This window comes from Vanellus vanellus (genome assembly GCF_965231255.1).
Source record: "Vanellus vanellus genome assembly, chromosome: 10".
In the NCBI taxonomy this organism is placed as follows: domain Eukaryota; kingdom Metazoa; phylum Chordata; class Aves; order Charadriiformes; family Charadriidae; genus Vanellus; species Vanellus vanellus.
The window spans coordinates 24574393-24600978 of NC_138915.1; the positions used below are offsets into that span (position 1 = coordinate 24574393).

The window sequence follows — 26586 nt, forward strand, 5'->3', positions numbered from 1 at the left end:
TGCCTCACTCCCTCAGCAGTGGCGAAGGGCAGCCAGGCCCGGGAGGTGTTAGGAGGGAGATGGTGACAAGGGAAATGCCATTGCTGCCTGTGGCTCGAGCAGGGGCCCGAAGCCCTCTACTCCACAGCCCTTTACAGGCATGACACCACCTGGGTCCGAAGGGTTGGTACTGAACAAGTGACGGGAGACGTGGAGGCGGGGGATACTGAGGGGGTTTTGCTGGTATTATGGTTTGAGAAAACCCACAACACTGTATTGTTGTTTAGACAATTAATCTCTCACCCGATGACCGCTCCCCACCTGGGAAGGGGAATTGGGGAAAAAACAGAGAAACCTGTGGGGTTGAAATATAAACAGATTTAATAGAATAAGACTAAATGATTAACATGAATAACACTAATGAGCCAATATTGATCCCGATACCAACATAAAATACACAAGGATTACCCTCAGCCCATTCTATGGGTAGAAGCCGTGCGCTCCCCGCAGTGACAGCCAACGTGGGACACCGCCAGCGCTGCGGCTGCGGGAGGAAGGGAAGGGCTCAGGGCTGCGGCACCGGGGCGAGGAGTTCTCAGGACAGCAGCCGTCACAGGAGAGAGAGAACTCCTCAGCAAACTTTCTAATTTATAGTGAATGTGATGTTGATGGTATGAAATAGTCCTGTTGACCAGCGCGGGTCAAGTGCCCAGGTCTTGCTCCTCCTCATCCCCACACCTGGCGAGCTTGAAAACACTGCGACCCTGAAACCCGCACACCATCGCTAGCTACAGAGTAAATATTTTCACAAATTGGGACACTGGAGTCTTCCACAAGTGCAGCTTCCCCAGGCGTTAACAGATAAACCACCCCTGCGTCCCTCACACCGCCACAGCCGGGTAATGCCTCACACGTATTCTGACCGCTCAGCCACCCCCTCCCCCGCCCCGCCCCGCCCCGCTCCTCTGCCGCGCCCCCTGGCGGGCCCTGAGGGAGCGGCGGCGAGGCGGAGGGCGCCTGCGCGCGGCGGGGCGCGGGAGGGGGCGCGTGCGCGCGGCGGCAGGGGCGGGCACCGGGGTGCGGCCGGGTGGAGGGGTGGCCGCGGCCCCGGGACCAGCAGCGGCAGCGCGCGAGGTGAGCGCGGGGCGCGCGGGCGGCGCCCCTCACCCTCCCCCCCCCCCCCCACCCCGTTCCTCTTCCCCTTCCCCCCACCCCTTCCCCTTCCGGGCTCCCCGCTGTGTGGCGGCGCGGCCCGCGGCGGGCCCCGAGGGGCCGTGAGGCGAACCGGACCAAGGTGCGGGTGGCGGCGGGGCAGCGGCCTCCCCGGGCATCCCGCGCGAGTGTTTCTTCTCAGCGCTGCCGCCGGGCGGAGGCCGGGGGCGGGCGGCGCGCTAAGGAGGAAAATCCTCCGCCTCCGGCCGCCACCACCCGGGCTGTCAGCGGGGCGGTGGCCCGGGGCCGGCGCCCGGCCTGGGAGCTGCGGCGGTCTCGGTCTCCTGCGTGGGGGAGGGCTGCTCGGGCGCTGCCCGCGGCTCCTCGGTATCTGCCCCGCTGAGGAAGCAGCCGTCTCCGGAGCCGGGAGGGCGAGCTTGGGAGTCGTGGGGTAACGAACCCCGCCGGCCGCGGGGGGGGGAGGTGGGATGCGGTCCCGTCTTCTGCGCTCGGCTCTCTGGGGGTGAGCGCGCTCCCCGGGGGTGCTGGAGGCGTAGGGGAGGGGCGGATGTTTTGGAGCGAGTTGTTTTTTTTTGTTTTTTTTTTTTTTTTTTTTTCCTCTGGTGGCATTTGCGGCTGGGGGATGTGCGGGGAGTCAGGCCGGCGCTAACCCGCCGTAGGGCTACCGTGGCGGGCCTGAGGCGACCTCTGCTCCCGGCGGGTATCATAAAAGGTTGGCATAGAATGAGTTCGCCTTTTCTAAAGGTCTCTTGTTTCAGCGCCGGGAGTGGATTTTCCTTTACAGGGAGAGGTAAGAGTAGTCGTGTTTTATCTGCTATTTAGAAACTGCCAAATTATTGTTCGGGGAAGAGCGGAGCAAGGTAGTGACCTGAAATACTCTTTGAGTGCTGAGGGGTTTCAGGAGTCACAGATACCGTCTCGTTTAGCAGTTGCTACAGAGCTCTCTTTCATCAGCTTAACGGTTCTCTCCTGGAGTCACATAAACTCTCGGGATCTTGTCCTGAGGCGTTCCTAGCTTAACCTCAAACCCTGAGAAGCAATGCTACCTTTTACTTGTTCTGAACGAGAAATCTTTCTGATTTAATTTGATTTCACTTTGTGTTTTTTGTTGTTTTTTTTTTTTTGAAAGATCCAATGAATAGCTGGTATTTGTTTACTCTTTATAAACACTTGTGATTTCCATAGTATTTACTCAGAGTTATAAAAAAGCTTTAAATGCTTTTGTTCTCTGTGTGTACCCTATACTTGCAATGTGTCCCATGCTGGAGTGTGATGCTCCTTGTGCCAGCATCATTAGCTGTGTGCTCTTTGTCCCAAGCTTATATTTTGATTTTAAAAACCTTATGTTCTCTTCTGTGTCAAATGTAAAATGCATAGCATGAAGGCTCTGTTTGGCCAGGTTGCCAGTGTTCAGCTGCACACAGGTTTTTCTATAGGGAACTTAAGCTTATGAGACATATTTGGCATTTTAGCTTACTATTTCCATAACAGAAAAGATGCTTTTAAATGTTCTTCTGAGAAGGAACTTCTTCTTCAGAGGTCTTGGAAAAACAATGAAATACGAGGTTTGCAATTAGTAGGAGGAAACTGAATGTGCAGTTTGATTTGCTTACATGATGAGGCTGTGATTCTTTTGGAGTCCAAAGTGTTTGCACAAGATGTGGTGTCATGTAAAAAGGAGTGTGTGTGTGTGTGTTTTTTTTTTCTTTTTACTTTCTTTCCTATGCCTTTATGTGTAAATTGGGTAGACTGCTAGAGTCTCCTTGACACTGGTAACTTCTGCTCACTTTTTAGAACTGCAATACTTGATGCAAACGAGACTGGCAAATATTGCAATATTGTAGTTCACAAAAAAAACCCATTTTTTGTTTGGTGTTTTTCTATTTTTTTTGAAAACTATTATTGATTAACCAAGTGCATATTTTTTTTTTTTTTTTTTTAACCCCCTGGTGAAATTTGGGGGCAAAGGAGGAGAAATCAAAGACAATGAAAAGCATGTGTGGGCTTTTTTCGTGAGGAAAAAGCTTAGATTTTCCCAGTATACACGTTATCCTTGAAATACAACAGTGGTTTTGTTACAACTTTTCTTAAAAATAGTGTTTAGAGTGCCAATGAATGCCAGGTGACAAAAGATGATAGGAAAATAGACTAACTTTTTTTTTTTCCCCCCTCAAATAGGAATCAGGGCTGCTTTAACTGGATTTATCATTCATCCTGCAATGTGCTTAATGCGCCTCTTCGCAGAACTTCATGTCTGAGGTACTGTCTTTCTTTTAACCAACAGTAATGAATAAGGCCTTGCCAGAATCTATAAAAGGTAGGAAGGACATGTTATTCCTTTCTTATGAGCTGAGTGTGATACCCAGGACCTCTCCTGGGTGATACAGGCAACTCGCAGGTGTGTAGTGGATGTGGGCACAGAACGCTGCAGTCCCAACTCCTAGTCTTACACCTTTACTGCACTCTCCCTTGAAGCACGTCAGGGTTGCTTTTGTTCAAATAAATGGTGAAGCATATCTGTCCTGACGAATCCATGCTTCTGCATGTGGTTGCAGGAGGAAAATTGTTTAATACACTGCAACTTTTGATTATGGCAGGATACATGTCACATTCATCTACTGGAGATTCAGGTATCTACTGAAGTCCTAGTTTTTAGTTCCTGTATGACTGTGCAGCCGCACCTTGGTATAATGTTATTTCACAGCTGTGCAGCTGTTTCACAACCTTGTTTCTGATGCCTTTTGGAAATATTTCTTATCCAGTAAACATAATCTTGGATTCATAGAATTTAAGGTCACTGATATTTGGTCATTAATATCGTTGCTGTTCTATAAAATTTGGAGTATGGAGTGTTTGTAGTAAGAATGTTGATGCACTGATGTTTATGTGGTTGAGGTGCCCAAATACCTCATGTGGACCACTTTTTCTCTGTGGTTCTCTAAGAAATACTGCTTACGTGATAAAGCTTATGTCTGTTTCATCCCTGCAGAAAAAAAAAATATCTTTAAATTGATAAACCAATTTCAGCCTAATTTGACAGGGGTAGAGGTTTTTAAAACATATGAAATGTTTTGGGTGGTTTCTTTTATTTCTTTGAAACAACTTCTTGCACCAAAAGGGGTAAGGCCTTTCTAGTATTCACACTGAGGGAAAAATCAGTGAGAATTGCGCTCTTGCTAGGCATCAGTAACATGTGCACGGAAGGTGAACCTCCAGGCAGAGCTCTGCAGAAAGCGGGCTTCCTCGATTTTGCTGTTCACGTGGAGCTCTGCATTGTGGACTGCGCAGTTCCTGCTCTGCTGCTGAAATCTGGCTTAGCTGCTTAACTTTTTTCCCCCTCTGCTGCCACTCAGGCTGTTGCAGTGTATTTTGTTTCTCTTGCAGGTAAATGGCAAGAGAGAAAGCAGTGTGAAAACTTTGAAGTCCAAGTAGGTCATTCATTGCTGAAGGCTATTAGGGATGAGGTCTCCTATTTAACTTTTTTACTCTTTCTTGGCATACATTCTAAAAGTCTGGCACTTGTCCATTTGTTTGGTGTTTGCCTAAAACAATGGCGAGTAAGCTGAGCTGTTGTGGAATAGTAACACAGTCTTGATTAAATTGCTGAGAGCCCCCTTCTCTTCTCTGTCAGGTCTGGTGGCTAAGATGAATGCAAGAAAAATCTTTTAACTCCTTTGCATGGGTGAGGATGGTAGGATATACTTTGAACTGCCTTATCTACCCAATTCATTGTTTAAAGTTTCCGCCTGACTTCATGTATCAGACGGACAGAATGAATCATCTGTGATGTAGTTTTTGTTACTGAAAGATGAGCAATTAAGTCATTGAGATTTCTTAACTTCTGCTTCTGCTTGCTCCTGATAAAGCAGTATCAAACTTCTGAGCCTACAAAACAGGGAAGGGTTGATTAAAGGTGGTGGCTGAACAGAACAACACAGCTCAGTACAGGTGATTTTGGCTGAACTTCTAGTGCATTTTCTGCTAATTTTTGGCCAGAATGGGGCCCTATCCAAACTGGAAAGAGAGATACAGAAGACCTGACAAACTGTGAAAATTAGGTTATCAATGAGCAATATCAAAGCTGAAATTGACCGAACGAGGAGGCATCTGGTGTTTAATGTAGCAAGGGCAGAGGCATATCCTGCTAAGAAGTAGTTCCTCTGCCAAGAATTTTTCGAAGTTCAGGAAGTATAAAAAGCATACATCTAGAAAGCCCCAGAAAAATTCAGGTTCATGTTTCCTCTCTGTTTTCTGCCACTGTTTTCTCCTTTCTCTCAGCAGACAGGGAACTCTCCTTCAAAAGTATTAAAGGGAAGAAGATCTAGAAGTTTTCTCTGTCCCACAAAAAAAAAAAAAATTGATGCCACATGAAGATATTATGTGATTTCACTTATGACAGCTTTGTGGGGAGGGGGAGTGGAATCCCAGTAGTGAATTTCCCCAGCAAATGTCCGGCTGGGTTACAGGAGAGCAAGCTGTCCATGTTAGTGATACCAGAAAATATGTAATTAGGTCAGAATAGAAGCAGCTCTCCAGACAATGTCTCGACACGTCAATTGAAATCTTGCACATTCCAAAGGAAGTGCCAGGTGTGCAGGCAGCGAAGGCAGACTTTGTAGCATCTTCTGAGAAGGAAACTAACCCAAACAGGAATGCCAGTTTTCTCATTCAAAGGCACTAATGGATGAGATAGAAATAACTCTCATCTGTGTATTTTTGCACAACACTTCTTTGTGGGGTGGTTGGGTATGGGTGTGGGTTTTTTTTTTTTTTATTCTTTGAAAATTCTGCTGTAACTGCTAGAACTCTTCATGTTCTAGTGGTCTTCCACCTTAATTGTAACGAAAGTCCTTTCTCTGGCAGGAATAGCAACCAGAATCACCTCTCGCTACTTTGGACTTTATGTTCATTCCTTTCTCTTGCTGAGTAACCTTTAAACTTGGCTTTGAAGCTTGTGCTGAGCTTTCTGTTTCGAAATTCTAAGTCTTGTTTTTGATGTATTGGTGTGTTAATCTGTATTTTTGTCTCTTTCAGTTCTTGTTACCTGTTGTATGTGGAGTTTTTCTCTCTAAAGTTGTCCCCAAAAATTCTTTTGAAGCTCACCAAAACCCCCCCCAAACAAACCCTAAACCAATTTTCCGGCTCTTGGTAATGTTTGCTTGTAGTTTTGTTTTCAGAGTATGGTGTGGGTTTTTTTTTTTTTCAGCATATATTTATATTCAGATGGCATGCAGTGCCAGCTCCATGCAAATTTGAACCCCAGCTTCTTGCTATCTTATGAGAGTTTTATTGCTAGGCAAATTGTTTACAAGAAAAAATTATGAATAGATACCTTATACATTTTGATCAAAGTGATACGTGGATTTAATAGAAAAGGCCTGACGGAGGTAATATTATTTGTTTGGTTGTGGCTTAAATTAAAAAAAAACCCAAAAAACAGACCTTGGTCTTCCATATGTAGATTTTTAACCAAACTATACCTGCTTACAACATACAGGTTTCTGGAGTGTAGGAGCTTCTTTCTACTCTTTTTTTTAATTATTAATTTATCTAAATTTTGTGTTTCTGTACTAAATCAAGTGTATCCTGGTGTGCGTTTGTTTTTCTGTATTGCATATGCCATGTGATTCCTTTCAGATAAGACAACCTGCTTTAAAGGAGCCCTGCAGAGAAGCATACTTAAGCCTACAAGCTCTTTTATTGTATTTGTGTAGTTCCTACTTAGCCTGATGCGTGTTTGCATGGAGTTATTTCCTATTGCAAATGTTGCTCTTCTAAAATCCAAGCCCTAGTCGGGTAATTCAAGATATTAATGCCATGAAAGAGCATTTGTGTTCCAGGCTTTTTTGTTACCTTACTACTGTTCTCTGACTTGAAAGCTCTAATGACCTCTTAAATAAAGCCCCAACAAAATAATCTTTGAGTAACACACTTTCATTAGAAACTTTAAGTTGGGTTTTATCAAACTACTTTAGCTGCTGGTGGTACAGGATACACTTGGCTTTGTAATTTACCAATATATGAAACTACCTCTATTGTCTTACAATATTGAGGCGATGACCCTCCAGATATTAGTGCCTGGGGTGTGCAGATGGGGCTGCAATTCTGGGATACCCTGTCTTTCTGTGAAAAGCTCTGGACAGAAATGCACAGAGGTGTAAGCCCTTGGGGGAGCTCGTGGTTTGTGTTTTAAAGAGACATCTGTTTCCCAGTCTTTGCAATTTGTTTACTTTATCAGCTAGGAACTGGGCATATAAAAGGCCTCGTGTATCGTGTTCTCCAAGACTTTTGTTGCTATAGCTGAATTTTTATTGCATGTGTCCAACTGACTTAATTCTGCCATCCATGTGATGTCACGTGTTATTGGCTGATCAAAATAGCAGCCTGTTGCATAGGTAGTTAATTTGGAAAAAAACCTTTTGCTCTGGAATTGTTGGTCAACAGTAAGGTTTCTGGCACAGCATCTTCTAGTACTTCAGTAGTTTGAAGTAAATGCAGGAATAAGCTTTAAAAACTGCTCTCTGTGCTGCAGTCCAGGGATGCTTTGGCAGATACATATGGTGTTCCACCCTCGTGATTCATTCCTACCATATGCCACCACTGGCTTGGTTGTACCAACACAGTTAGTTGTGCTACTGCTCAGTAAACTGGATGAAGCAACTCCTCACCCTTTTTTCACGGCTGAGGAGGTGGCCTGCTACCTGGGTGAGAAGGGGAACTGGCATTTGAAAATGTCTGAAGGCAGCCGTGCTGCTGGAGAGAACGTGGCAGTGTCTCAAAGCAGGTAGTGATCTTCCCTACAGGGAGAGCGGCAGTAGAGACTAGGATAGTGAGTTACGGTTGCATCTTCAGGTTCAACAGTGTTATGGGATTAAAATACATCTGCTCTTCTGTCACTGTTTGCTTGTAGCACTTAGACCCTTTGTGTTTAGAAATGTTATGTTGTAGTGTATGCTGCCAGTAACAGTGTTCAACCTCTATTAATAATATAATGCTAAACGTTTAATTTGTAATGTTTTAAGTAATTTAATACTAAAAGGGGTTTCAACTTTGGGGTTTGCAAAAATGCAAGAAATGTTTCTAAGCCTCTAATTTGACAGAACTTACCTATATCTTTTCTTCTTCTTTCCCGCCCCCCACAGCCCTGTTAAATGAAAATCTTGGTGCAGTTGTTCTGGAATAATACATGCAGTCCTGCTGTCAGCTTCTGCTGGTCAGTGCTGTTCTTTAGTTTACTGATTACCTTTACGATATACAGTTGCATATGCATCTCTACATTTGACTGGAGCCTTGAAATAGGATGACTGATTTCTTTGATGTATGATGAAACTCACATGTATGCTTTTCTGCCAAAGCTCAAATGTATTTGCCAGATTTCATTTCGGGTGATTCATGTTGTTTTAGAAATGTGATTCCTGCCATTTTCAAAGAGGATAAACTGCTTCTGTGTCATTCTCCTGCAAATTCTTATGCTCCAACGTCCTGCTGGGTCTTTTTGGGGCAAGGTTTCTGCACCGTTTCCCACCACTGGTTGGTTTTCAATAGTGCATGTGTACAACCATTGATATTCCCTTAAGCACCATATGTTGTAGTAACTGCGTTGATATCGCTCAAGTTGCCTGTTGCTGCTTTGTGCCAAAGTCTATTTTCATGTAGTGTGGCGTGCTCCCAGCGGGAAGAGAGCAGTATGTGGATACAGATAAAAACTTTGTCAGAAAGGATGAAGCTGAGACTTAAATGGTAATGAGTTGTTGATTTGTTTGGATGGTCTTGAAGAGGAAGTTGGAGGGAGGGGGTTTTATGACTTTTATAAGGGAACTACTTTGCTATTGCTAATTTTCTGTGTGTTCCCTTTGCTATTTTGGTGGTGTTGGAGCTGTGGTCTTTCTGGAATATGCAATATAGTTCCTCCCACTATTTGTTTCTGCTGTTTGAATCAGCGTATTTGCTGCTGGTTGCAAGTTGAGGATTACTGATAGTACCTCAAAGGCATTTGGGTGAGAAGGCAGATGCAAGTTTCTTCTTGCTCGGGCTAGCAGTGGAAGCTCCAGCATACAACAAATGACTGCTTGTAGGTGTTCCATGCTATTTTCAAAGTTCCTGCTGTTCATGCAATGAAAGTTTAGAATGAGTTGAGTTTTACGCTGCATCCATTTGGTTATCAAACCTGCTCTTCACGTATCAGGAAAGGGATAGGGAAGCCTTTAGGTGTCAGATACCTCCTGTAACAATTCCCCAGTCTGCCTAGGAAGGCTGTCTGATTGCTGATCTTCTACAGCATGTATTTTTTTTAATTCTTAGTGTAAGCTTTCTTTATTGTAGCTGAAGCCTATTAAGTTCTGCTTGTTCTGTCACTGATTAGTGAGAATAATCTGTTCTTGGCTTCTCTAGAAAAATTCTTTATGTATTCTAATCTGGGTACTATGGCTAGTTATATTTTGAAGAATAGCTTTTCTTGTGTGTGCTGCTTTCTGAACCTTTTATCTGCTGCCCTCTAAATAATGCGGTTTCTTAAGGTCTGATCCTGAGTTGAGTGAATTATTACAGTAAACAGTAGCAGTGCAGCCCAGCAATGGGTATCTTGCTTTATTATATAATTTTTGGACCTTTCTCTGCAGTAAACTGTTCAGGCAGTAGACTATGTAGACAAGAAGTGTGAATCTTGGAGAGGGTGTGTGTGAACCTACAAATGATAGAGTATCTTATTACTAGGTCTGAGGTCATGGTCCCTTTCCACTTGCAGGTACCTCTAAGGACTTGTCCCTTTGCCTGTGGGGAAACTGTCTGGCAGTAAGGCAAGACTGTGGGAATTTGGCTAACTTGTGCTTACATGGTTGGAATGCAGCCAGTTCTCTCCGCTCATTGCATCTCCATTTCACTACTGTCTTTCTAGCCTGTGAGCTCTTCATAATGGCTTCTGAGTATGTCTAGCTGTGATAAGAAGTTGTTAGCAATATTAAAACCACTATCATTGAGTGTTCTTTTCCTAACTTTTTTTCTTGCTTTGTGCAGGACTTTGTTTCTGGGTAAAGAATGCAGACTATAAAGTGCGTAGTTGTTGGAGATGGCGCTGTGGGAAAAACTTGTCTTCTCATCAGCTATACCACCAATGCCTTCCCCGAAGAGTACATCCCTACTGTGTTTGACAACTACAGCGCCCAAATGACTGTTGATGGCCGGACAGTTAGCCTGAATCTCTGGGACACTGCAGGCCAGGAGGAATATGATCGCCTGCGCACACTTTCGTATCCTCAAACCAATGTATTTGTCATCTGTTTCTCCATTGGTAGTCCCTCTTCCTATGCAAATGTGAGGCACAAATGGCATCCTGAAGTTTCTCACCACTGTCCAAATGTTCCCATTCTTTTAGTGGGCACGAAGAAAGACTTGAGAAATGACCTGGAAACAGTTAAAAAGTTGAAAGAGCAAAGCTTGGCTCCCACTACCCCACAGCAGGGGACTTCGCTGGCTAAACAAATTGGAGCAGTCAAATATTTGGAGTGCTCAGCATTGAATCAGGAGGGTGTTCGGGAGGTGTTTGCTGAAGCTGTGCGTGCTGTTCTGTATCCTGTGACAAAGAAGAACACAAGAAAATGTGTCTTATTGTAGTTACCTTGGGTGATGGATGTTCAAAGTTGAATATTGTCTAGAACCTTGGAGGCCTTTTTAATGAGTTATATTGAGGATTTGCATCTTGCACTAACAGCTCTAAGCAGAAATGGTTTATGCAACAAATATTCTTGCAGTCTTACTGCTTCAGGGAAACTGAAACAGAACAGATTTTTTTTTTCCCCAACTGAGAGGTCAAATATCTACTTTTAATTTCTAAAGTTCCAGTCTCCAGCTTCTCTGGGATTCACTTGGCTTCTGTCCTTATTTAATGGAGGAAGATACAAGAAGAGACTTCTTTGAAGCCAGACTTCTTTACTAGATAGCCATCAGTTACTAGATTTGCTGAAAAGCACAAATTCTGATAACTTTGCTTTAAGCGTAGCTGCTGCTTTTCCCATCTCTTATTTACTGATCGAATTGTTTTACAAACAGAAGTCTGGCTGTCCAATTTTAATTTATCAATTTGAAGCTTGAAAGCAATTTGTTTACATGCAAAAAATCCTGAAATAATTACTGAGATTCACCTTATAGTGAACTGTGATCATTTACATGAAGAGTTAGCATAAGGCATGTTTAATGCAACGAGCAAGACCCAGGGAACGCCTTCTATTAATAGAAGCAGGAGCTGATTTCTCCTAATGTAAGGAACTTAGGATAATGATGAATCACTCAAATAAGTGATTTTCATACTGTTCAACTGGAGAGGTGGAAGAGTAGTTTAGATGCAAGTTTTCCACAATCTTCTAAACTGAGATTTTATTTTGCTCTCCAAAGAGACTTTGCAACCTGAGAGTAAAGTTAACAGTTACCTTTTTGGACTGACTGAGGTAGTTGGGATGACACTTCTCAGAACGAGATTTTCAGTGTGATCCCTTTGATGAATCTCAGAGACTTGATAGCAGCCCATTTGCTCTTGAGGAAGTCATTGCTTTGCTTCCTAACGTTCTTGGGGCCACCACCTGAGATTTTTACAGCAAATTCCTTTGTTGTTTTTCTGGGAGAACACAGAAAATTCGGAGGTTCTATTTATAGGAACCAGGAATGCTCATTTCTTCCTGGTAACTCACTGATGGTTTCAATTACACATGTAATCGTTAGCCAGTCACTGGATAGGTTTACCTGGGCAGTTTTCTCTACTAAGTGATCAGTTATTATAAACTCTTTTAACTCAAGTTCTATTTATGTACTTTTTAACTTTCTTTAGCAGCTCAAGTGTGTGGCAGCTGGCTTTTATTTTCAGGATGTGCACTGTTCTTTGTGTGATGCCGGGACCAGCTGAGGAGCGAGCGCATGAAACCTTCCTTAGACTTAACCATACAGCTTGGTGGTATGAGAGCAGCATGCTGCAAAGATACTTTGTGTGAAACCAATGGTGCTGGACTGGGCTTTGTCGTCTGAAGTTGGCAGTGCTATCTTTGTCAGGATGCAGCCTCAATTGGCAATTCGGAACTTGCTTTCTTGTGATTCCCACACATGCAAAAATGCACTGGTGTCTACCCTGGAGAGAAAAGAAAATAATTTTAGCACGATAACGGAAAACGTATCAACAGGGTAATTAGGAGTCTTGTGTTAATTTGACCTTGCTTTATCTGATACGGTGGATAGAAACATTCGTATTTGTGCCCTAATCCCCCTTTTTGAAGAGGATGTGCCTTTCTTCAGCCGGTGTAACTGATGCTGACACTAACTGCAATTTTTGTATATCTGAGGTATGCTTGTGCTCGTATCGCTTCAGCAAACTGCAACCCATAGATTATAAACTGCAGTTAATCCAAATACTGGTATATGAGGAACACCGAGTTCCAAACATTGCCTGACTGCCAGCAACACCAAACCACCCGTATGCATGATGTTTGCAGAAGCTTAGAGACTCTGCCCATTTTTCTTCACCAAGTGCCATCGCCTGGAGCGTCTACACTCAGAGAAGTGCTGTTGCTGCTGTGGCTCCTGCTGCAGTGCCCTGCAGGCTGCCAGGGCGCAGGAGCGTTTCGGCGAGGTAACTTCTATCACCATGTTCTGCCTTTCCTTTAGTAGTAGGCCTTTAGTGTGGGCTTGACTTGCAGGCAGCAATTAACCCCGTGCCTTGTAATTCAAGATCATTTTCTGTAGGTAAATTTTGGTAACCGAGTAAATAGAATTTATCATGTTTAAAATGTATTTATTTAAGCCAGTGCACATGTTTTTTTTTTAATGATGGTCAGGTCTAAATCAACTGTTTAGTTACCCTGGTGCAAGCCCATAGCCTTTGCTTCATTCAGAGATGTACTTTAAAAAGTTTGTGATTTATTTGAACTGCTCTTAAATAGACTTTTAATTTCAACAACAGGCACCTCTTTTTTTTTTTTTTTTTTGTTGCTACATATATTTGCAATTTTGTACTGAAGCTACTACTGTTTTCAAAAGTTTTTACTTTTTTACGTACTGAAATCTGTTAGTTCTGCATTTTTTGTGGTTATTCCTAACTGGATTAAGATAATTTTGTGGAGCATAAATCCTGTTAGCAAGTATTATTGCACACCGTCCCCCTCCCCCTGTTTCTTTAGGCTCACGGAGCAGCCATCCTGGTGTTAACTGGAAGAGGGTATGGCAAGATAAAATTCAACTACTTAATCAATTTATTTGAATTGATTACGTTATGCTAGAACACTTTACCCCCACCTAGATTACTTAGTAAATGGATTGCACAACAGTACTGAGGAGAATAACATGCTAATGATGAAAACGAGCAGAAAGTGAACTTTGAACACCATCAAAAACTTCTCACTGACTTTGGAGGACCTTGGTAGTAGTCATGTAGATGCCTGGTGTTGCTGTTGCTTTCGGCCAGGAGGAAGAGTCCTGCCAGATGCCAGCTGGTTTCCTCCAGCCTCTGCTTTTCATGGGAACGAGCTTCGGGAGTGCACGGATCCAAGGAGCTTTTCCGTTCAGCAGGCATTCTCAGTGTGGGATCTTCCCCCCACTCCTTGGTGCATTTTGTTGTAATTAATCCAGTGCTTCAGTCTCCAGTCCATTCCCTTCCTCCCACACCTTTGGTTTTCCCTCTGGGCACATAACGCATACAGACCTCACGCAATCCTGGCTGGATTTTGTCTGGTTTTGGGAGACCAGAAGACCCCGGTGAAGCTCTGTGGCTTTCCCCAGCTGTTGGAAGATTCCTCAGTTTGTTATTGAACAGAAACGTGGTGTGCACGTCTTCATTCACTGAAGAGACTCTGTGTGAAGAAACTGATTTTAATCTTTCAGTTTGTGAGTGATTCCTGCAATACTCTTTTTTTTTTTTTTTTTTTTTTTTTTTAAATGGAGCCCAAGCCATCCCCATCTGCGGGGAGCCAGCGCCTGGCAGCCCACGGCTCTCAACTCTGGTACTGATACATACACTGGCGACTGGATTTTATACTAGAAAATAATTTCTATTACAGCTAACGCTTTTAAAGGAATTTTTTTTTTTTTAAATTATGCGGAGTTAAGTTGTAATAAACCCTTTCCTCACCTCTCTGCCTCTCCTGTTAACTCACCCCGCTGTTTGTAACGCACCCTCTTCTAAACGTAGTTCTTTCCTGTGGAAAGCCAGACGCCCCGCCCCCCGTTCCCCTCCCTTTCTTTTTTAACGGCAATAAATCGTTTTTCGGTGAACGCCGGAGCCTCTGCGCTTCTTTCGGAGGGAGCGGGGCCAGGCCGCCGGGGGGGCGGGGGGGCGCTGTTGGCCGAGGGTGGAAGCGGTGTTCTGGTTCCGCTTCCGGGTTGGCGCTTCCGCTGTCGTCGCCATGTCGGACTCGGAGAGCGAGGAGGAGGCGGATGGCGGCCGCGCCGAGCCCTTCTCGCTGGCCGGGTTCCTCTTCGGTAACATCAATGAGGCGGGGCAGCTGGAGGGGGACAGCGTCCTCGACAAGGTAGGGCTGTGTCGCTCTGGGGGGCGCCGCGGCCCGCTGAGGGGCGGGCGAGGAGGCCGGCGTCGGGCTGGGGGTCGTCGCGCTGAAGGACGGGCGAGGAGGCCGGGGTCGGGCTGGGGGTCGCGCTGAAGGACGGGCGAGGAGGCCGGGGTCGCGCTGAGGGACGGGCGAGGAGCCGGGGTCAGCGGTGTGGGCTCCGGGATGGCACCGAGCAAGCGGGTAGGGGGGCTCGGCCCAGTGGAGCCTCCTAGCTGGGACGTGGCTCTGGTCTCCCCAGGAATCCAAGAAGCACCTGGCTGGGTTGGGTGTGCTGGGACTGGGCAACCTCATCACTGAGATCACCGCCAGTGAGGAGGACAGCCCGGAGGCCGACGGTGTCCAGCTGGATGAGGAAGGTCGGGCACTGGGGGTCCTACAGCTCTGTGGCAGAGGGGTGCGGGAGCAGAGCCCTTCACAGGGAGGGAGGGGAAGAAACGCAGTTTGGTCAGCTGAGGCTGATAGTAGCTGGCCAGAGGGCCTCTGGCAAAGGCCTTGCTTTCTCCTGCTTGCCAGAGTGAATCCCACATTGTCTCCTGGTCGCTTTTGCGCTTGCTCTCTTTCATTTTTTTGTTAGTTTTTTTTTTAAACTTGTTTCTTCTCCCGTACAAATAAGTTTATTCTGTGTTTTTGCCTGTGTTAAACAAGTCTGTTTACAGCACAGTGTTGTCGTATCTCTTTTTTTATTTCTGAGCTTGTTGAACAGTTTCACTGAGGAAGTGAAAGGTGTTCCTTGTGCTAAAGTTGATTACTTACCAATTTTTTTGGGGAACCAGAGCTCTTGGAGCCTTTGGTTGGAAAGAGGGGAAAAACACTGCAATGGGAGATGTGAATCAGATGCTTTTGTTGCTCTAAGAAAAGGAAGCATAGGAAAGGATTCATATGTACATACTGAGGTCTGAAGTTATTAATATGCATCAGGATAAAGTTTTGTGTGACTAGCTTTCTTTTCTTCTAGGCTGGGTTAAGAGCACGGAAGATGCTGTCGATTATTCAGATATTAACGAAGTGGCAGAGGATGAGAGCCGTAGGTATAAGCAGGCAATGGGCAGCCTGCAACCACTTCGAAGACCAGGTAAATGGGATTAGCATTGCAGCTCTAGCTGTAGAAGTTATTTTGGGGCAGTCCCTTATACAGGTGATATTGTGGCTTTCACTTCTTGAAGAACCCGGTATAAGCTTTTGTGAAACTGTTCGCTGGATGAAGCCACTGCTTGATATCTTCCCTTTTTAAGGAATTAATGCCACGTTGGAGTTAAACTATACTCAGAAGAGAAACCGGGGTTCTCCTTTTGTTGTGGGATCCCCTGCAGAGAATAACCAATACCTGCTCATACTTCTTTAAGCTGTATTCTTAGAGAAGAGGGTTATGCAGGAGGCCAGGTGCTGCTCAGAGGTACTCAGAGATAGAAAGAAGGCCCTGATCCCTTAGGGAGTCACTTCAGCCTTAATATCTCTCTCCTGTTTTACCCTGGAATTCTTTTTCTGAAATTACTTTCTGCAGAAGACACTCTGGTTCTTTTGTCAGTCCCAGGGATCTCTGTCTGGCCTAGAAGAGGTTTAAAAACACATGCAATTTTTCCCTTTCAGTAGCTGTTAGTACAAATGTGAAATCTTTGCCTATCCCTTAAAGCTGCCTTACACTTCACCTTTCTGTTGACATAATGTGGTTAGTGGGATGTGAAGGTAATTTTGGCTTTTTAACCACATTTTTCTTGCTTCTTTAGCAGCTTTACTGGCTCTGCAAAGCAGGAACAAGGGGAGGTGATAGCGGAAAAAAAATACATTTTTTTTTTGAGTGCTTCAGTCATTTTTCTGTCAATTTGCCTTTTCCCCTCCTTCCCACTCTTCCTTAAATTTCAGTCTTGGGAATGAGTTTCTGCAGGAAGCCGAACTTGTAAGACTTTTGCACCTAGTCACAAAATGGAGAACGGTCTCCTTACTAATGAGAAGACATAGTCTTCTCATCAGGCTGGGACAGGTGTGAGAGAGTATAAATGGGCAGGGTGCCTGTTTCCCTTTTATTTTCTGCTTAACATTCAGTCTTGTCTCCTGACTGGTTAGATGAAGATGAGGACGATTATGATGCCGACTGTGAAGATATTGATTCCAAGTTGATGCCGCCGCCACCACCACCTCCAGTACCTGGAAAGAAAGAAGATGAGAAGGATGCAGCTGCCACCGGTGAGTGAGGACTTTCTTCTTCTCTCTGGCAATATGAATGTCTGAAGGAAGCAAACACTGCTGTGTAGCAGTTCATTCTGCGGCAAGCACCACGTGTCGTCAAAATTCGGTCTGCAAACTGCATCTAAAGGTGGGTTCTTGTCCTGATATGCAATGTCACAGGATTGTCTGAAATTTAGGGTGAAATACTGTATTTCCAGTGGTTGTTAAAATACTGATATTGACAATGAAACTGCTTTTTTATCTCATCCTCTCAGTTGTGGCTGGGAAATTCACCTGGAACGCTTAGGATAAAATGAAAGGTACCAGAATGGTACTCATAACACCTGCAGAAGCTTTATTTTTGCATAACTTGGTATAAATAGCAGATGTGGCATGAAGGGGTTGTACTAAGGGACAGGGAGGAAATCTGTTTGTTTATAAGGTGCTTGTTCTATTGTAGTATCTGAAGATGGAGACGGTATCATTTTGCCCTCCATCATTGCTCCTTCCTCTGCTGCCTCCGACAAGGTGGATTTCAGCAGCAGCTCTGATTCTGAGTCAGAGATGGGACCTCAAGAAGCCAGGCAGGCAGAATCCAAGGAAGGCAAACTCACACTTCCTCTTGCAGGAATCATGCAGCGAGATGCTACCAAACAGTTGCCAAGTGTTACAGAACTCTTCCCGGAATTTCGACCAGGCAAGGTATTGTAAGAGATATGTGGAAGGGACAGAAACTGTGTCATGTAAGCCTTCTAAATATGAATCACATAGTATCAAGGGTATGTAGTAAGTAATCATATAGATGTTCTTGCTCACCTCAAGACTTTCTTTAGTTTCTCTGTGCTGCTGTTTTCAGACTGTTTAACATGTCATGCTTTTCCTGCTGTTTGCAGGAGCCTCTTAAAAAACATCATATAAATCAGGGTGTGAAGTAATGTTTTGCTGTCCTGTGAGACCATAGCACAGGCCTGTTGATTTCTGAAAATTGTTATTCTGAGGTAGTAGAGAATACTTTTGCCAGATGATTAAATAACATAATGCTAATCTGTCTGCTTTCTGGCTTTTCTGGCAAATATTTGCTCCTCCTTTCATGCTGTCCTGAACTTGGTGTGCTCTTTCTGAAACAATTTGTGATCTGTATCCTTTACTTAATCCTCCCTCAAAACTGCTCCGAGTATGGATCAGAAATCAGCTTAATAACAAGTTGCTTGAAAGAACAATCGTTTTTTGCACAAAGTGGATTCATTACAATACTTCCCAAATAGCAAATGTGGTTGATATATTTCAATAATTATTTTGAAAGTTTTAAGGCTGTCGGCGGGGAGGAAATGTGGGAGGGGAAGGAGAATAAAGATGAGCTTATAGTTGCCAAACAGATGGTTATGAGCCAGGATAACTTGGTCTTATGCGTGCCTCCATCACAGGCTTTGTGAAAAGAGCTGAGCGATTTGCATAATTAAATGTCATGTTTTAATGATTTAGCTAACCTCTGTCTATTAGAAATCTAGGTGAGGCTTTAGCGCAGAAATTAGTCTTCTGGATCCTCTTCTGGCTTTTGCAAATTTGGTGTTTCCTGTGTTACTGTACTTTGTATCAGTTGGTGTGCTCATTTCTTTGGTGCTCAACATGTAGCGTCAGGGACTTGGTCAGTGTTGAGCGTACCCAGTGGGTGCAGAAAGCAGTCCAAGCTGTTAAAGCTAAGCACTTTTCGTAATTAATTCATGAATGCTATAGCTGGCAAAACCTGGACTCCTGTAGATTTGGCTACGAGGACTGGTTGATGTCTGAGAACGTGCATATTAATGTAGAACTGTTTTTCTTGATGAAACCACTTAAAATAGCATGTGGAGAAGCAGACTTTGTGTTTCATTAAACTGTTAGCAGCTTAACTCTGTCTGAGACCTTTGCCCTTTGAAACCTGCCAAAGGGTTTTGAAAGTAATTAATTTTTAATTAATTAATTTAATTAATTAATAATTACTTTTGAAAGTAATCTGGGGGAGTTTTGGGAAGAAGGATAATGTGGATGTAGGCAGAGATGGACAGAGTGGTCGGCTAAACATTATTTCCTTTGGGTATCAGCGTAACAGGTTAACGGAGAACATTAATAGGATGTCTCTTTACAAATCTTTGGTTCTAATTCTGGTTTCATAATTCTTTTGGTTAATTTGGGAATAATGCTTTCCCTCCTTACAAAAGTGGTCTGAAGAAACAATTATCAGTGCTTAATAAACAGCAAGTGTAATTGTAGAAGAAACAGAATAAAAAGCTTGTCATTGTCATCAGTGCAGGTTTTGGAGGTATGCAGTATGCATACAGGGGAACTGCATGGTAGTGGAAATCAAAATGAGCGTATTATTTCTGGCCTGTGGTATTTGTTTTTATCTGGTTGCTTAAGAGATCCCTGCTTTATGTAACTGCCTGCTAGCTTTGTCTCTTTTGCTAATAATTGTAACAACTCTTCTTCAATCTCCGTGTGTCTTTCTGAAGGTTCTGGGTTGTTCAAAATGAAAATAATTATTACCAGGTGGCATCTTACAACATGCCTGATATGCAAAGGCAATCTTTCTTCCCTCTGTTGAGTTTCTTTGTGGCTGAAATTAAGAATCAATCCTTTTGAAAAGGAAGGATCCATCAAACAGATGGATCAGAAACTTTTTTCCAAGTATAACCAAGAGCTTGTTGATTGCATCAGAGGTTGGGATGGTAGTACAGGCCAAGCTTCTGAATTCAGAGTGCTGTCTTTCGTTATTGCTGTTCAGGTGATGGAAATACAGACAAGCGTTCCACAGTGTGTTTTTTTTTTCTCTGACCCTCTTGTTTTTTCGTATTCTAGGTGCTGCGTTTCCTGCGTCTCTTTGGCCCTGGAAAGAATGTTCCATCGGTTTGGCGTAGTGCCCGAAGGAAACGCAAGAAGAAACATCGGGAGTTGGCACAAGAAGTGCAGATACAGGAGGGTGAAGTTGTAGTTGAGAGTGGAATGGAAGGAAAATCTCCTTGGGAATATGAGTTTGCTGCTCCTCCCCCTCCTGAGCAGTGCCTTTCAGATGATGAGGTGGGATATCTGAGACTTAGAGAGGGTCGCCAGCTAGCACTGGGGTTAGTAGTGGATTGGACAGCGACTTTTAGAGTAAAGAGCTTTTCCTCCAAACTAAAACTAGAGGACAGGGTTGGCTTTTTTCAGCTGTGCAGAAGCTCTTCTCCAGATACTAGTCAGTGACTTCAGGTGATTGCTTCTTACTGAGAAGGCTGCATCCATGGTACAGAATCAGTAGGAGAGCTTATCCTCTTTGTGTCAAGGAGAAATCTCTGTGTTCTTGGAAGTCTAATTGCAGAACATTCTTAAGGCAGCTAGTAAGTATGGAAAAGCACTTCTTAGAAATATTTTCTCCTCCGAGAATAAGCTGGGAAACTTGGAAGGAAGAAACCTCTTACTGACAGTTAGATAGACCCTCAGTGTAACCATTCCCTCCTTTGCTGTGCTTCAGATTACCATGATGGCACCTGTGGAATCGAAATTTTCCCAGTCAGCTGGTGATACAGACAAAGTAACAGATACAAAGCCTAAAGTGGCAGAATGGCGCTATGGCCCAGCACAGCTCTGGTATGATATGCTGGGTATCCCTGAAGATGGCAGTGGATTTGATTATGGTTTCAAGCTGAAAGAGAAGAAGGAGGAGCAGGAGGTTAAAGGACACACAGATGAGCGGGTGAGAGGGGAACTGTGGGGGAAGGTGTGGAGATGTGTGTGGCACTAGGGATTGCTGCACAATGAGAGCTTGGTCATGGGCCAGTGGATGGTTGTGCACCATGCAAAATGAGACTTATAATGTCAATGGAGGTCTTGAAGCAACTATTCTTTCCTTCCAGGATGCAGGGTTGATGGATGAGAAGGATGATCTTCTAGCTGATGAGCACTTCCTTATGGTGACACAGCTCCAATGGGAGGATGATGTTATCTGGAATGGAGAAGATGTTAAGCACAAAGGGACTAAGACACAGCGGGCAAGCTTGGCAGGCTGGCTGCCATCCAGCATGACTAGAAATGCCACTGCATACAATGCCCAACAAGGTGATCGACGGTCTGATATGAATTGTAGTTGCTGTGGTTGAGCTGACTCATTGCATGCTTTCTTCTCAAATACAGTACATGATTCTTCCTGTCAGGGAGTCTTTTTTGGCAAAATCACAGCTCCGCTCAGAATTCTGAGGTTTACTTTCTTTCCAAAAACAGAGTAGGTCCCTTCTGTTAAAGAAAATAGCAACTCTGGCTTTCTTCTCTCCGTGTGGAATACCAGATGCATAGATCCATCTATGAAGATGGATAGGGCTGGAGCACTTCTGCTGTGAGGACAGGCTGAGAGAGTTGGGGGTGTTCAGCCTGGAGAAGAGAAGGCTCTGGGGAGACCTTAGAGCCCCTTCCAGTCCCTAAAGGGGCTACAGGAAAGCTGTGGAGGGACTCTTGGTCAGGGAGTGGAGCGGTAGGACGAGGGGTGATGGTTTTAAACTGGAAGAGGGGAGATTTAGATTAGATATCAGGAAGAAATTCTTCCCTGTGAGGGCGGTGAGCCCCTGGCGCAGGTTTCCCAGAGAAGCTGTGGCTGCCCCATCCCTGGAGGTGTTCAAGGCCAGGTTGGATGGGGCTTGAAGCAACCTGGTCTGGTGGGAGGTGTCCCTGCCCAGGGCAGGGGGGTGGGACTGGATGATCTTTAATGTCCCTTCCAACTCAAACCATTCAGTGATTCTACGATTAGTATCAAGCAGTGCTACATTTAGGATATCTGCAGTTTATAGGCCAATGGAATTTTCTTTATGTGTTTTTCTTAAGTGGAAGAATTTTGTAAAAGTCTTCTGAAATTTCTCCTGGACTAATAATGGTATTTTGTTTTTTCTAGATAGGAAGTAGCAATTCTCACAAGACTCAGACTTTTCTCTTAGACACAGATGCATTTTAAATTTAAATTGCTTGCGTAGAATGAATGCTTATAATCTGTTTGTTATATCTTATCCGGCTTCTACAAGGAAAAACTAATGGGAATGTCAGATCTTTATTGGGTACTAGTGTCAATCCTTTACTGTTCAGCTGTGAGTACAAGACAGGAGTTGGGTAGGTGAATTGGAGACAGCTTTTTATAACAATTTTCATTTCAGCACAGTTGTGCCTGAGCTATCTGGGCCTGGGCTTGCTGTGTTTGACTCCCATTGAAAGCTACAGTAACATGTTAAACATGGTTGGTCTGTTCACATGTGCTAGGTCTTATGCCTCTCAGAAGCGTTAACTTAAGTGACATTAAGTGACACGTGAGCATAGGTGAGAGTAGGTCTGCCCTGGGAGAAGCTGCCTCCACAGAGCTATTCATTGAGGTCTGCTTGGCCATCCTTTTTTCCGTGGCAGTTTGACATAAGACAGGAAGCTGCTGGAGACCAGACCAACTGTTCTGTCAACAGCAACTGTCTGCTCAAGGCCTCTCACTGTTATAGGGACCCTGTAGAAATGCACCTTATGCATTGCCATGTAGCATATGCATAGGAAGCCAAGCATAACTTTGAAGATGCTGCAGACTCCAGCAGGAAGCCGTGGGTGAACACGTTTTTGTAAGTCTTACCTGTACTAATGATACATGACACTCTGTGATATGAGCAGTAGGCCCATCCTGGTTCAGGCTGGCAATTGCTCCATGCAACCCCCAAGTTCTGACTTAAGGCACTGCGGTACCCCCTAACCCTCCCACTCAAGCTAACTGTACTTTTGTTTTCCTTTTCTCCAGGTTTGAACCGCAGTGGGTCTTTGCTCAATCCCCCGATTCCACTAGCACAGAAACCAAATGTAGCAGGAGTCCTAGGTATAGCAAAGGGCAAAGAAAAGCAGGCCCCTGAACAGCAAGGTAATGAAGATGTTAATCTTTGGCCTATGAATAGGTGCATGACACATGTTTCTTTATAGACTTGTGTTCTGTGTAATAGCAGGGTCCTTTTTTGGCAACAAGGTGTAGATAAAAGGGAAATGTGTTTGCTCTAAAACCTGTTAGAGGCCCTGTTTCATTCTTGGAGGTTCTCTGTGTTTCAGTGGGGCAAAATAAGTGTTGGTAAAGCTGAGACTTGGGGCTCTGCTTCTTTGCTTCCAGGATGAGTTTTCTTTTGCCTTTTAGAGGTCCTGCCTCAGAAAGCTGTGAGAGATGGGGAAGGTTGAGGGAACAACATGTGGGGATGACCCCTGAATGGTTTTCTGCTAAGGTAGTGTATAAAACTTAAGAATTCTACCTTATGATTGTTGCAGTATCCCTGGATGAAGACAAGCCCTGGTACTCTATTTTCCCAATTGATAATGAAGAGTTAGTATATGGCCGTTGGGAAGACAATATCATCTGGGATGATCAGGCAATGGAAACCTACTTGGATCCCCCTGTCTTAACACTTGATCCAAATGATGAAAACATAATTCTAGGTATGTTTATAGCATCCAGAAATTTGGCTCAAATGGGAAAAGACAAGTGGAAATGGAAGCAAGGATTTATAGTCACACTGTAATGCAAATAAATGGACTGGGGCAATCCTTATGGTCTTTCTTTGTTCTGGCTTTTGAAGATAATTTGCAAGTAATCAAAGGCCTAAGCAGAAGGTGGCAATGGAATTATACTTTCAGCTACCAAGTTAAACGCAGTAACACGAGAGTAAGAATTAATGCCCTGAAACTTAAATTGGACATAATTAATCTGACTCTTGGTGTGTTTTAGAAGTGGCTGTCTTCATTTTACTTGCATGCATGTTGATTTGAAGAGGGAGGGTAGAGAAGTAAACCACAAACCTTGCCATTCTCAGCATGTCTTGTATTCAAAGCCTGACGAAGCACATTACTTAAGCCTCTTTCAGGCTATGGTAATGGCACATGGGACCAATGACTTTGCATGAGAACTGTCAGTGGTTTTGTTGCTGCTACCAACTTATTATTCCTGGAGTTTGATTTGAATGTACTCCCTGCTCATTTTGCTACAAGCTGGAGAGATTTTTGTCCTTTTTGGACCACTAAAATTACAGCTTTCTCTTAGATCTGTGTGTTGGTAATCTTCAAGCAGCCTTATGTAATTTAAGGATAGGCATAGTTTGCTACACTTCTGTATGGCCTGGATTACATTTCCTTCTTCAGGAAAGTGGGTCAGTTCTAAGAATTTCTATATGTATTGATTGGACTGTTCTGGTATTAGCATCCTTAAAAATCACTTTGATTTTGAGCTTGGTTAAAGTAAAGACAAACAGACTCACAGTATTTTCTTTCCAAGTCTGAAATACACTACAAAATTGCAGATGTTTGTATAAATAGTGATAAAGGTCATTCCTACAAACCCATTCTTATTTTTTATAGAGTGACATGAGATCTGCACGTGACGTTGATACAGCGTTTACCATGCCCGTGTTGCCAGGCTCTGCTTCTCATGTGAAAATCTTATTTGGAGAATCCATGCTTCACAAATTCCTAACTTTTAAAATTCATACTACTTTCCTGGAATTTTTCAGGAATCCCCTTTGGGTGCAGGTCTTTGGATTGAGACTCACTTCCCTGTTGTATATACGTGGGGGAGAAAAAGATTATCAGTACATGCAGTTGAGAAACAGTATTGGCACCCCTGTTGCCTTGACTCTCAACTCTTTAGAATAACTTTGGCAGAACAGATGCTATTTTTTGGTACTTTCATCAGTTAGATTTTTAGTAGATTTTGTGTTGAGCAGTGGATACCCCAAGTTATCCTCACAATTGTCTTCTTCCCACTCAAATCTGCTCACTGCTGAAGAAGGTATGGTAGAGGCTTAAGCATGGAGCTTTTCTGTGTTTGTTTAACTTCTTTCGTATTAACCTTTATGGAAGAAAAGGGGGAGGAACGTAGAAGAAGGACAGTTGCCCCAGAAACTGAGCAAAAAGGCTAAAATGTCTGGACTAAGCTGCAGCTCAGTAGGAGGTTGAGGTGCTGAAAAGGGAAGCCTAGGATGAGTGCCCTACAGTGTGATTGCTTGTGTCTTTAGAAATTCCTGATGAAAAGGAAGAAATGACTTTGAACTCTCCATCCAAGGAGAACAAGAAAGAATCTTCTCTAAAAAAGAGTCGAATCCTGTTGGGAAAAACAGGTGTCATCAAGGAAGAACCACAGCAGGTCAGCATAAGCATTAGCATTAGCATCTTGCAGGTTGGGAATGACGTGGGAAAGAGTGATTTTTTTTTTTTTTTAATTATTTTTATTTTTTGACACACCTCTCTCTGTTTAAAATTGAATTAGAACATGTCTCAGCCAGAAGTGAAGGATCCCTGGAACCTTTCCAACGATGAGTTTTACTACCCGAAACAGCAAGGACTTCGAGGAACCTTTGGAGGCAACATCATTCAGGTAGTCACAGTAGTGTTGGCTATAGAGTCAGAGACAGAGTGTCTTGATAGGAGGTTTCTAGCTGAAAGAATGATTTAGGATTTGTAGAAAAACAGAATTTTGATTAAAGCGGGTCAGTTAAGTGTTCATGAGAGAGACAGTTTTATTGTTGTTTAATTAAAATGATTAGAAATGAGTTTGAACTAACTTTTCTTGATTGCCCCATCAAATTGATGTTTAGGTGCTAGATCTTGCTGTAGCATACTTGCCATGCTTTTGTTTGGTGTCTCTTTCTGCAGGACTCTTTCTGAAGCAGTAGTGGGAGGGGGGAAAGTGGTGCAGATAGTCAAAAGGTGAGGCTGTACTTCTGCTCCTAGTGTGTATTTTAGTCTGGATAGTTAGGTAATGATGAATTTGAACTACTGCTCACTAGCCCTAGGTGAAGAGGTGGTAGTTTTTTCCTCCTTCATTGTGGTATCCAGTGACCTCTTCTAAAACCTCATCCAATTCCAGCCTCTTCTGTAACAGGAAAAATGTATGTAATTCCAAAGGCACTTCTCTCCCACTGATAGGGATAATGGCTTTGCATACCCCTAGTTTATAAAAAACATCCTCTCATTGGGTACCGTTTGAAATAGTACAGTTAAAGTTGTCTCTGTACAGAAAGGAAAGATCTATAATGGGATCTAAGCACTTTCTGTCAAAAGGCAACATGCATGATAACAAGTGAATTTCAGTGCACTGGTATTGCCGCTAGCAGACCTAAAAATATTACTAGGTTCTGTTATATAAGGGTTAGCAGGATAGGAGGATGATCTTGGTTTTGAGATGATATGTGTTATTCTTAACACACTTTTTGTTCCTCTGTTAGCACTCTATCCCAGCAGTGGAACTTCGCCAGCCATTCTTTCCCACCCATATGGGTCCTATGAAGCTCCGACAATTTCATCGGCCTCCCCTGAAGAAATACTCTTTTGGTGCCTTGTCCCAACCAGGGCCCCATGCTGTGCAACCTCTGCTGAAGCACATAAAAAAGAAAGCCAAGGTACAGTAATTTTTCTCTGTATCTGATGTCTGCTGTGGCTCCATTTGCACAGCAGATCTCTTTGATGTGCTGTTTTCCTAACGCTGTCTTTTCACTGGCACAGATGAGAGAGCAGGAGCGTCAGGCTTCTGGTGGGGGTGAAATGTTCTTCATGCGCACACCGCAGGACCTAACTGGCAAGGATGGAGATCTCATCCTTGCTGAATACAGTGAGGAAAATGCCCCTTTAATGATGCAGGTTGGCATGGCAACAAAGATTAAAAATTACTACAAAAGGGTGAGTATGCAGGTTTTGCTGTCGGACAGTGATTTTCTCCTGCCTCTTGCTGAGC

At 43.8% G+C, this 26586-nt stretch overlaps 2 protein-coding genes across 6 annotated transcripts in view; both read left to right on the forward strand.

Annotated features, from left to right (window-relative positions):
- The first annotated feature begins 1064 nt into the window (after positions 1 to 1064).
- Positions 1065 to 11101, forward strand: LOC309675741 (rho-related GTP-binding protein RhoG-like). 3 transcript variants are annotated; one of them, XM_082488111.1, is made up of 3 exons: positions 1065 to 1113; positions 3331 to 3411; positions 10165 to 11101. In XM_082488111.1, exon 3 carries the CDS (start codon positions 10186 to 10188, stop codon positions 10759 to 10761), a length of 576 nt encoding a protein of 191 aa, XP_082344237.1. In that variant the 5' UTR covers positions 1065 to 1113; positions 3331 to 3411; positions 10165 to 10185; the 3' UTR covers positions 10762 to 11101. The 3 variants fall into 3 exon arrangements, with proteins under 3 accessions (XP_082344237.1, XP_082344238.1, XP_082344239.1); XM_082488113.1 differs by lacking the exon at positions 1065 to 1113 and adding an exon at positions 1875 to 1942; XM_082488112.1 differs by lacking the exon at positions 3331 to 3411 and having other exon boundaries at positions 1079 to 1113.
- Positions 11102 to 14528: 3427 nt separating this feature from the next.
- The window catches only part of TAF1 (TATA-box binding protein associated factor 1), a gene marked incomplete at its 5' end in the record, with an annotated part of 37590 nt that continues 25532 nt past the window's right edge, over positions 14529 to 26586 (forward strand). For 2 of the 3 annotated variants that reach the window (XM_082488126.1, XM_082488127.1), the window contains 14 exons: positions 14529 to 14654; positions 14932 to 15049; positions 15649 to 15765; positions 16755 to 16874; positions 17317 to 17558; positions 19692 to 19910; positions 20344 to 20565; positions 20726 to 20927; positions 22624 to 22740; positions 23133 to 23300; positions 24872 to 24999; positions 25123 to 25230; positions 26081 to 26254; positions 26358 to 26531. In XM_082488126.1, coding sequence (XP_082344252.1) covers positions 14529 to 14654; positions 14932 to 15049; positions 15649 to 15765; positions 16755 to 16874; positions 17317 to 17558; positions 19692 to 19910; positions 20344 to 20565; positions 20726 to 20927; positions 22624 to 22740; positions 23133 to 23300; positions 24872 to 24999; positions 25123 to 25230; positions 26081 to 26254; positions 26358 to 26531 — 2235 coding nt within the window. Of the gene's footprint in view, positions 14655 to 14931; positions 15050 to 15648; positions 15766 to 16754; positions 16875 to 17316; positions 17559 to 19575; positions 19911 to 20343; positions 20566 to 20725; positions 20928 to 22623; positions 22741 to 23132; positions 23301 to 24871; positions 25000 to 25122; positions 25231 to 26080; positions 26255 to 26357; positions 26532 to 26586 lie in introns of those variants that run through there. The other variant, XM_082488125.1, reaches the window with a different exon arrangement.

What these genes read in the sequence shown, in the direction of transcription:
- LOC309675741 (XM_082488111.1), top strand. Translation starts at nt 10,186, where the DNA reads ATGCAGACTATAAAGTGCGTAGTTGTTGGAGATGGCGCTGTGGGAAAA.